The 11,521-nt window shown below is 43.3% G+C and overlaps 1 protein-coding gene across 1 annotated transcript in view; it reads left to right on the top strand.

Moving 5' to 3' along the window:
- Positions 1–5,899: 5,899 nt before the first annotated feature.
- The window catches only part of LOC103195081 (E2F associated phosphoprotein), a 14,676-nt gene continuing 9,054 nt past the window's right edge, over positions 5,900–11,521 (top strand). Inside the window, exons 1-2 of the mRNA XM_007938539.1 lie at positions 5,900–5,973; positions 10,007–10,188. Coding sequence (XP_007936730.1) covers positions 5,900–5,973; positions 10,007–10,188 — 256 coding nt within the window. The remainder of the gene's footprint in view (positions 5,974–10,006; positions 10,189–11,521) is intronic.

Below are 11,521 nucleotides of genomic sequence, written 5' to 3'. Positions count from 1 at the left end.
TTTGGTAACATCAGGACTGTACCATTTTATTTGTTGACCTCGGGCTTGTTAGCCTCAAGAGCCAGTAGCTGTCTGAGTGAAGAGATGGCCTCTAGCTTCAGTGGGCCGGGAGCAAGAGCTGAAGCCCAAGGTCAAGGGGCTTTCACACAGCCCCTAGAGCCTGGCACTTGGAACTTGGACTTCTAGCCTTCCAAACTGTAAGAGAATAAAACTCCTGTTTGTTTAGGCCATCCCATTTGTGGTATATTCTTGTCAGAGCGGCACTAGGTAACCAGAACAGAACACGGTACTGAGAGAGTGAGGTGCTGCTCTGACAGATACCTAAAATGTGGAAAAAGGAGTGAAGTGCATCCTTGACCCAAGATCCTGGCAGAGAGACCCTGACATACAGCATGAGAGACAGCAGAAGCAGAATCAAGAGACCGGCATTAGAGACGGCAGGAGCAGAGCTGAGAGACCAGGATGAGAGATGGCAGGAGCTGAGTCCAGAGACCGGCATTAATTATCAACAGGCTTACCAGCCCACAGAGGAGAAAGCTGGATGCCTTTGGGTAGGCAGCTTCCTGGAGGTGTGGGTTTCCTTCGGGTGCTAATTGGTAGAAGAGACCGGCACGGAATGGAGTAGCAGTTTGGCTGGCCCATGGAGCAAGAAAACTGAGTGCTCTTGGGGCAGGAAGATTTGCTGCAGAGTGGATTGCCTTCGGCATTAATTGACAGAAGCAGAGAGACCAAGGAAATGGAAGCAGAGCTGCCTCAGCCTGAAAGGGGAGGGCCATGGCCTTTGGGGGTGGACCACCACAGCCCCCTAGGTTTCAAAGAGCCAGACCTTTACCAACTTGGTTCTGGAGTGTGGGGCTGCTTGTTCATGTGAGCTAGAGGGATGGAGATATAGCTGCTGCCCAAGAGTGAGGGGGCTGGGCTGCCATGCCCAAGAGGGAGAGGAACGGGGCCCACCAGGCCAAGGGTGAGGTCGCCACTCAGGAACTAGGGGATTGGAGTCACCCAGTGAGGGAGATCTGTATAGGTGCCAAGTTGACAAGGGGTGGAATTATGGTGGTTATGTTTGTGTGTTAACTTGGCTAGGCCTGATTGAGTAGCTGGGCAGCTGGTGGTAGTTATCCCCCATGATGAGACTGGCAATCAACTCCATGGTGGGACCTACCACAAGCAGCTCAGTAGCTGCTTTAGGGATGTGGTCTGCTTCCGGTATATAAGAAGCAGCTTTGGGAATGGTCTCTAGCTTATGGCACCTTGAACCCTGCATGTAGCCATGTCATTGTTCAGCAGCCTGCCATGTTCTGCTGACTGTGGGACTTGCTATGGACTTGAATTAATGGCCTGCTGTGTGGTTTGGGACTGTGCCATTTTATTTGTCAACCTTGGGGTTGTTAGCCTCAGCAGCCAGTAGCTACCTGAGTGAAGAGATGCCTCTAGCTTCAGTGGGTGGAAGCCAGAGGCAAAGCTGAAGCCCAAGGTCGAGGGGCTTTCACACAGCCCCTAGAGCCTGGCACTTTGAACTTGGAGTTAAAGCCTCCAAACTGTGAGAGAATAAACTCCTATTTGTTAAGGCCATCCCATTTGCGGTATATTTTCTGTTATAGCGGCACTAGGTAACCAGAACACTATGTGAGAGAATTTTGGGTTTTGAAGTTCATACTGAAATGTTTATGGGTGAAGGGACATCATTCGTGCAGCATACTCTTGAAAGGTTGCAGTGCAATGAATTACTTAATATGACCCTTGTAGCCATAATCTTGTAACTCTCACCAAATGACTAGTAAGACTATGCAAATGTGAGGTACTTTTGGCCCACCTACGGGACTGGATAGCTAGCTAATAGTGTAAATAAGGTGCATGGCACCTTTGTGGGGGTGGGGCCATGCAAATAAAGTGTATGGAACCCTAAGGTGGGGATTGGTCCATTTTGCCATCCTGTTGGCTTAAAATGAGCCATCCCGAGGCAAAAGGGAGGATCTCACTACCATCAAGAATGAAGAGCCAGGAGAAGATCATGTCCTTTGGATCCAAGATCCCTGTGCTAAGCCTCCTTGATCCAGGAGACAGAGAGTTCTAACACCAGAGAGATGAAACGGGCAGCAGCGGAATCAAACCAGCAGAAGAAAGCTCAGTAGGCGCCTGGCCCCTGGCCCCATAGAATGAGAAAGCTGAGCACCTTCATACCAAGGCTTAATGGCAGAGTGGGGTGCATCTAGGCATTTATTGGCAAAGCTAAAAGAACTTTGTAACACTTTCTGTGGGGCCAGGAGGGCTGAGGGGTGGAGAGTGAGGTGGGCCTGCTGTGAAGAAGCTGTCCTGATTGAAGAACTGTATCATGATTTTTTTCTGATCCTGAATTGTAATCTGTTACTTCCCTAATAAGCCCCATAGTCATGAGTATTGGTGTGAGTTGTTTGGCCATTGCAATGAATTATTGAACCCAGCAAGAAGTAGAGAGTGCTGGGAGGGATGGCTGGTGTCAGAATTGGTAAAAAGGTTGGAGAGTAGAGGCATGTCTAATCTCCACGTCATAGAAATCAGCCTTAGACTGTTGATCTTAAGCCTCCTCCCAACCTTGTGAAGTTAGAGGCGGTCAGCACTGCCCCCACAGCTCCCACAAATAATGCCATGTCGTTTTTTATAATGGTTCAAGAAAAAAATAGGAGAGTGCAGGTGTGTGTGGGGATTTGAGGGGAAGAGCCGGGAATGAGTGAGAGAAATGGAAAAGGAGAGATATACATATATGGGGAATCAGGGTGAATAGTATCCAGGAATTCTCTATACTTTTCTTGCAACTTTTCTAAGTGTCTGGAATTAAATGTGTCTGAAACTATGTTGAAATAATAAAAAAAAAATTTAGATTACTTTTTTTTTTTTTTTTTGCCTGTATAACAGCAGAGGTATGACAAATGACTTTGAACCTAGTCTTTCTTATATTTGTGAAATTAAGTTTCTAAAAGTAAAGGGCTATTCCTCAAATGGGACTGCTGGGTCATAGGATGTACAGTGCCTAAGGCATTTGGGTACCAGAAGGCTGGCTGTTCAAACCCACCAGCCAGTCCTTGGAAGGAAGGTTGGGCAATCTACTTCCATAGTGATTGCTGTTGTTGTTGTTGTGTGCTGTGGAATCAGATCCAACTCATAGCGACCCCTCCTTGGGTTTCCGAGGCAGTATCACTTTGGAAGTAGATTGCCCAGTCTTCCTTCTGAAGTGATACTGCCTTGGAAACCCAAGGAGGGGTTGCTATGAGTCGAATCCGACTCCACAGCAGTGGTTGCGTTGCATTTGCATTGCATTCCCCATCTTGGCAGAGATGGCTACTGGCAGCACTTGACTTGTGTCCATACCTTGTCATTCCCAAGAAAAGATAGTACTTATTCAAGAGGTATAGGAAAAGTCCTGGGAGACCAGTTGGTTCCATCTTGTTGTTGTTGTTGTTATGTGCCGTCGAGTCGGCCCCAACTCATAGCGACCCCTCCTTGGGTTTCCGAGGCAGTATCACTACGGAAGTAGGATTGCCCAGCCTTCCTTCCGAGGAGTGGCTGGTGGGTTTGAACCGCCAGCCATCTGGTTAGCAGGCAAGTGTCTTAGCCACTATGCTACCAGAGCTCCCGGTTCCACCTTGGGTTATCCCTAAAATAATCACTATGACTCTAATTGCCCATCCCTGTGTCCCAAACACATCCCTGGAGCATGCCAAGTGGTGATGGAGGTGATACAGTAGTGAACAAGATATACCAGAGCACTATTTTCCTGGAGTTTACAGTCTAATGGGGGAATAAGGGAGATTAATGATGACCACAAATTCTTTGCTACTTCTCCCATTGAGAGACAGAGTCTAATTCTCCTCTCCTTGAGAGGAGAATTTGGGCTGTCCTCAGTGAATAGCCAGTCCAATAGAATGTGGCAGAAGTGACAATCAGGGACTTCTGGGGTTAGGTCAGAAGAAGACCTGCAGCTTTTATCTGGGTCTCTGGGAACATTATCTTGGAGACTTGAGCTGACATGGTATGAGGAAGCCCATGGCTTCATGGAGAAAATGTATGGAAAAAGAAATTTGCATCTAGCCCCCAGTTGCTTCAGTTCCCAGCCAAGGCCTTAGACATCAGGGAGTAGAGTTATCTCTGCCAAAATTGCAGATTTTTGATCAGAATATTTGATTGCTGTTTCAAAGCTCTTAAGTTTTGGGGTACCTTTTTGTCTAGCAATAGATAAGTGGAGTAGGGAGATAGATGGTAGGGAAACAAAAAGTTGAAGAAAAAAGGTGGGTTAAGGGATAAAGAATGACAGAGAAGAGGGATAGAGAGAGGAGGATGGGAATGAAGGTTGTTTTAGATAAGGAGACCAGAAAGAGCCTCTTTACTTTTCTGTCTGCTCTATATTCCTGTTTCTTTTTGCTTGCTCATTAACAGCACATATACATCCCAACACGATAGCCTCCACCTCTCAATTTACTTGTCCTGTTATGAATCCTAGGACCACACCTGACTCCCTAGAATCTCTAACTCAATTTTAAATTCATGAGAGGAAGAATTTAATTGGTCCAGCTTTTGTGGATAAGAATGAACAGGGATTTAAGGGCATAGCTCTGAAGAGGAACACAATTTCTCATGAGAGTGGCATGAGACTGGTACAATATGCTACAAGTGTTAAAGCAAGGAAAGATCACATGGAGAGGAGACTCAAAAAGAGCATCAAGAAGAGGTACCATGTGAACTCCTATGAGTACCAGATCTCAGGGCTGAAAGGTATCCTAAAAGTTGTTCTGTCCAACTACTGACCCGTCCAGTGCTTGCAGGTAGATCTTGAAGAACAAGTAGGGTTTGGACAGTTGGAGATAAAAGTAGGAGAGGATGTTCCAGGGTACAGCATAAATTCATAATGGTGAAAAGGCATAACACATATTCTGGAATAAGCAAACCATGCTGGATATGTGTAGGAGTGTAGTGAGAAATTAGTTGGTCGTGTTGGATTGGATCCTATGGTGGAGGGCCAAGAATATCACAGTCTAAAGTGAATAGACTCAGCAGACAAAGGTGCAATATTAGGTCTTTTTAGAGAAACTGTCCAGAATAGAACTGTGCTGGAAGTGGATCTTTCTGCCAGTAGAACAAGGCATGAATTGGAGAGGGAAAAAGAGCAAAGCTAGAATGTCAATTAGGAGGCTATATCAATAATTAAGGTGAGGGGTGGGATGCGGTAGAGAGAAAGAGAGACAGAGGGAGAGAGACAGAGACAGACAGACATTGCTCATAAGAGATCTGCAGGACTTGGGAATTGAGGGCCCGTAGTTGGACAATCTACTTCCGTAGTGATACCGCCTCGGAAACCCACGGAGGGGTCGCTATGAGTCGGGTCCGACTCGACGGCACATAACAACAACAACAACAACAACAGAGGGGCAGCGAAAGGAATCAACTATTACTCCAAGGCTTTCAGCCTATAGCAGTTGTGAGGATGGAAGAAGTGACACGTGCAGATTCAAGAGTCAATAGTAGCTACTGGCTGAGGTACAAGAACGGGGTGGACGATGTTGAGTTAGGTTTTGAGGCACACTGAATCTGAGTTGCCAGTGGTGTCGCAAGTGGAGATATTTAGCAGGCGACTGGAAATCTGAGATAGTAGCGGAGGAGATGTCAGGGATGAGGAAGAGGAAAGAGCCACCCGGGAGGAGCAACCTGAGTACCTCACCTCACCGGGCTGAGGAGACCATGGTCGAGATACAGGGACCCACTCCCTACTCCTGCCTCCTCCCTCGCAGAAACGGGCTGCGCAAGCGCGCAGGGAGGACACGGAAGTGCGGGCGGAAGTGAAGTCGGAGGACATTTAGGGAAGGCACCGGTGGAGTAAACAGATACACAGCTGTTTCCCGGTGGACTGTGTCGGCAAGTGCAGGCTGCTATGAACCGGCTATTGGACGACTACGATCCTTACGCGGTTGAAGAGCCCAGCGACGAGGAGCCGGCTCTAAGCAGGTGGGCCCTGTCCCGCTCCCGTACCAGAGACCGGGCCTTCGTTTCTTTCTCTCGCTGCGCTTGCCGGGCCTTTGCTTTCTGTCGGCCCATCGGTTTTGGCTCCCCTCGCGCCCGGCTATCTCCTGCAGGAGGCCAAGGGAGGGCCCTGCTAAGGGGTCGCGTCGCTCCGTGGGAAGCCGAGAGGGGAAGGATGATGTTCAGGAATCACAGGGGCCCATGCGTAAATCTTCAAAACCCGTGAGATCGAATCCTGCGTCTGCAGTTTACTAGCAGTGTGACCAAGGGCAAGTCACTCATCTTCAGCTTCTCATCTATAAAGTGGAAATGAAATTACTATATTCTACGTTTGTTGCCCGTTTTGAAGATGAAACTGTAGAAATAAGGGAATATTGAACAGCCTTTTTTTGAGCACGCATTATATGCTTCACTAGACCACAGAAGTCAGTCACGATCCTTATTTTCCACAGGCTTACAGACTTAATCAGGGAGTATAAAACAAAGTATATAGCTCGGAAGAGCATTGTAGAAGATGATGCCCTGAGATAGGCAAAGGAAGGCACAGCTTTGCTGCATTGTGACTCAGTGCTATTTTTTAAATTAAATTTTATTTTGAGATAGTTACAGATCCACAGGTAGTTGTAAGAAATAATAGAGATTCTTTGCATCCTTTACCCAGTTTCCCCTAGTGTTAGCATATTGCAAGACTATAGTACAAAATTAGGATATTGACATTAATACAGTCAACAACATACAGAATATTTTCATAACCACAAGGATTCGTGTTCTCTTTTATAGCCATGCCTGTTTCCTACCCATCTACTGCTCCCCTATTTAGTCCCTGGCAACTATTTTGTTCTCCTTTTCTATAATTTTGTTACTTCAGGGATGTTATGTAGTGTGTTACAGTATGGGACTGGCTTTTTTTACTGGCATCATTCTCTGGAGATATGTCCAGGTTATTGCATGTATCAATAGTTCATTCCTTTTTATTACTGAGTAGTTTTCCAGTTTGTTTAGCCATTTACCATTGAAGGGCATCTGGGTTGTTTGTAGTAGTGGCTTTTATGAATAAAGCTATTATAAACATTTGTGTGTAGGTTTTTATATGAACATAAATTTTTGTTTCTTTGGGGTAAATGCCAGGAGTGCAATTGCGGAATCATGTGGTAAGTTGCATGTTTAGTTTTTCAAGAAACAGCAATCAGTTTTCCTGAGTGGCTGTACCATTCTACATTCCAACCAGTGGTAGATTCAGTGTTATTTAGTGGGCTGTCCATTTCACTACTACTTAAAATAGTGTCCTGCACCCCATGCTTTGGACACATTGTAATATATTGTAGATATGGCTGAGTTTCTCAGCCTTGGCACCATTAATATTTTTGCCCAGACAATCCTTTGTTGTGAGGGACTGTCTTTTGCATTGTAGCAAGCATCCCTGGCCTCTTCCCACTAGATGCCAGTAGCACTTTTCTCCCAGTTATAACTGCCAAAAATGTCTCTAGACAGTCTTTCCAGATGTTCCTTAGGGGGCACAATTGCCCCCAGCTGAGAACCACTGGGTTAGATAAAGGGTAATCTTTTTTTTTTTTTTTGATAAAGGGTAATCTTGAGAGGTAAAGTTGAATAGGAAGGCTGGATCCAGATTGTGGAAGGCTATTTTGAATGCTGTGTCTGGAAGTTTGGCCATGAAAGTTTTCTGAAATTGGGTAGTGAAGTGATCAGCATTCTTTAGGAAGAACCTTCTGGTAGCAGGGATAAGGTTGAAATGTAACAGAAGGGAGTTTGGAGGCCTGGAGATCTTTAGGATATAGTGACAATAGGCAGGATGAGGAGGATCTGAGTAAATATACCAAATTTAAAAAAAAAAAAACCTCACTGCCATCAAGTCGATTCTGAATCATAGCGACCCCCTTTGGATTTCTGAGGCAGTAGATAAATCTTTTCGGAAGTAGATTGCCCAGTCTTCCTTCAGTGGAGTGGCTGGTGGGTTTGAAATGCCAGCCTTCTGGTTAGCAGTCAAAGCTTTACGTACTACGCCACCAGAGCTCCTTTTTGAGTAAATGTAGCAGTGGAGAAAGGGAGCATGCTGGTCAGGAAAGGAAGCTCAGATAGGGAATTTTTTTGGGATTAGAATCTGGTTAAAATCTCTATGATTAGCAGAATTGATTGGTGGGCATTGCATTTTTCTGATTTCCCTTTTGCTGGATAGCAGAACATTGCTTAAGAAAAAAATAGGGAAGCAAAAACAAAAAATGGTCTGTAACTGTTCATCAGTTTGTGAATAATAGAATGTAATTTATATACTCTTGGTTATATTAGAAATATTTTCTTAGATGTTTAATGTGTTTTGATGACAACACATTCTTCTTGTTGTCTGGCTTAATTCTGTTATATTGATGGAGAAATCCAGGACAGAAGGCAAAATAAACTGGCGGAAATTGCTCAGGAAAATTCAGAATATAATTTAGCTCTCTCTGTCTTGATAGTTTTCTGTACTGACTTTTTTTTTTTAAATTGTGATTTGGGTGAAAGTTTACAGAGCAAATTCACTTTCCATACAGCAGTTCACATACACTTTGTCTCATGACATTGACTACAATTTACCACAATGCATTAGCTCCTCTCCTACTTCCTCCTGATAGTTACCTCTTCCCTGTGTCCATCCCTCCATGCACTCCTGCCCCCTGAGCTGTCTCCGTGTACATAAACAGCCCTTCTTCCTCCCATGATTTTTCTATTGTTCTCTTCAAGGAGTGTATCTACCTCAGGTAAATGTTCAACTCATATGCCTGTCTTTTGTTTGGCTGGAGGTCACAGGTGTGGGTTCAATTCCAGACCTGAAGGGCAGCTAGGGGCCATAGTCTCAGTGGTTCCACCAGGCTCTATCAGACTGGCAAACCTGTCCCCCCCCCCCTTTGTTTTTTCCTCAAATGATTTTGAGTTTTGTTCCACATTGGTCTCCCTCTCTATCCAGGATCTCCTACATAGATCCCCCTCTGAGTTGTTGACAGTGGTAGCCGGGCACCATCAAATTCCTCTAGTCTCATAGTTGTATAGGCTGCGGATCGCATAGTGTACCAGTTGCTAGGACTAATTGTTTCCGTGAATTTTTGGTTTTCTTCATTCGTCTTTGCTCTCGACGAGGAGAGACCCATCATTGCATCTAGATGGCTGCTTGCAAGCTTTTAAGATCCCAGTTGCTACTTGCCAAAGTAGGAGGTGGAACAATGTTTTGTGTAGTATGTTATGCCAATTGAGCTTGATGTCCCCTGCAACTATGGTCCCGAGCCCACAGGTTCAACTACTCAGTCCGTCTGGGTAGCTGGCTGTGACCAAGAAGTGACTACAGCCTTGTCCCTTGTCAGCTCTACTATATACCTGGGAATTCACATCATACAAATACACTATAGGACCATTGTCTGCCAACCCTATACATGGTCATGGGTACACTCCCTGCTTAGACATACCTGATAGTTCAGCATTCTCTACTGACTTTTAAACTATAATATTTAATTATTATCTTATAACTTATATTTTATGTGACTATGTTAGTAGTGTATATTAAGTTTTGTTTAACTGTCTAGAATTTAAAAAAAAAACAGTTCAGTGAGATAAACTTTTAATTGCTGATGAAATAATGAATTATTGCAATGCTTTTGGAAAGCAGTATGACAGTACCAAAAGTCAGAAAGATTTTTTTTAGTCATTTATTTTAAGGAAGTCAACAGAAATAAGATTATATACGTAGAGGAATGCATTGTAGTGTTTAATAGCAAAAAGTTAGGAATAAATGTATAGCATGGAAAATGATACATCTGTAAGAGGAAATGTTATTCAAACATTAAAAAATATATATGGAAATATGTAGACACGGTTGATTTATTAAGAGAGAAAAGCTGAATGTAAGATAAGCATATGAAATATATATAACTTTGTAAAACTTAAAATTATTGATGGGCAGTGAGATTGTGGGAGTTTTAAGTTACTTTAGTTCTTTAATGTTCATATTTCTTCCAATTTAAATGTATATTAGCTCTGAAGATGAAGTTGATGTTCTTTTACATGGAACTCCTGATCAAAAACGAAAACTCATCAGAGAATGTCTTACTGGAGAAAGTGAATCATCGAGTGAAGATGAATTTGAAAAAGAAATGGAAGCAGAATTAAATTCCACCATAAAAACAATGGAGGACAAGTTATCATCTCTGGAAGCAGGTAGACTTTCATTAAAATTTCATATATTTTTGTAAGCTTCTTAAGGGCAAGAACTCTTTTGGTGTTCTGCTGTTGTCATAGTAGATAAGGCATTTGGCTGTTAACTAGAAGGTCAGCAGTTCAAACCCATCAGCCACTCTGTGGAAGGAAGATGGGGTGATCTGCTTCCGTAAAGCAGCTTCGGAAACCCAGTGGGAGTTGCTATGAGTCAGAATCTATTCGATGGCAGTGAGTTTGGTTTTGGTTTTGTGTTTCCAACTCTTTCAGTAGGTTCGCAATAAATCTTTATTGAATGAATGAATAAATTTGTTCAGCAGTCTGCCCTGGAATTTTCTTTGATGACTAGTGACGAGGTTTCCTATGTTGGAAAAAGACTATTTTGTACTGTTTACTTTATAATTTCCTTTTGTAATTTTGACCTTTTGTAAGATTATACAAGTAACTTTCAGTGTTAGATAGCACTGATAAGGCAGATTTAATGGTGCCTCACCATAAATTCCTGTCTGATTTTAGCAAGTCATGAATATAATATACTGCTAAGTAGTTTAAAAATTTAAGGCATTTGGTAATCCAGAAGCAGTAAAATTCTTTCTGAAAAAAGTCACACAAATGCTGAGTGTTAGCATTTTGCTTTACTATTACTTGTATGCTCAAGGGGAACTTGCATACTGTTTTTCCTGTCATCTACATCTTGGGCAGTAGCAACATTTCTTTACCAGAGTGATCTAGTGGATTTACCTAAGAGTGCTTCATTTTGATACTGACTCTAAAACTGGTTTGTGAAAGTAGGACTCTTTAGTATTGGTATCCATGTTAATGTGCTGTATTTTTAATGGTTAAGAACTGAAACAATAAAATAATAGTAGCAACAGTAATGTAGTAATTATTGGAAAAAGCCAAAAAGCAATGTTAATTAAGAGGAACGATTGGGCATGCAAGCATGTGATGACAAAGTGATAATGTCATGGCATGGGGCACAACTGGGGAGAGTAAGAGTATGTCCTTGACTCATTCTCCTTGCCTCTTTGTAGAGTTCATATTCTCCTGTCTATAAAGTCCTTTAAAATGATACTTATTCCCTATTACCTACAGTATACTACCTACTAAAATATAGAAACATGTGTCCTGGTAACCTGAAAACAGGGCAATTTTATTTAACTAGATTTATGGGAAGAGAGAGAGAATAATATTCTTATGATGTTGTTGTTGTTGTTGTTAAGTGCCGTCGAGTCGTTTCTGACTCATAGGGACCCCATGCACAGCAGAATGAAACACTGCCCGATCCCGCGCCAGCCCCACAATCCCTGCTATACTTGAGCCCATCATTGCAGCC

The sequence above is a fragment of the Orycteropus afer genome, unplaced genomic scaffold, assembly GCF_000298275.1.
Source record: "Orycteropus afer afer isolate SDZICR_OR568_19922 unplaced genomic scaffold, OryAfe1.0 scaffold00051, whole genome shotgun sequence".
Classification (NCBI taxonomy): Eukaryota; Metazoa; Chordata; class Mammalia; order Tubulidentata; family Orycteropodidae; genus Orycteropus; species Orycteropus afer.
This window is presented reverse-complemented; position numbering and strand designations above follow the sequence as displayed.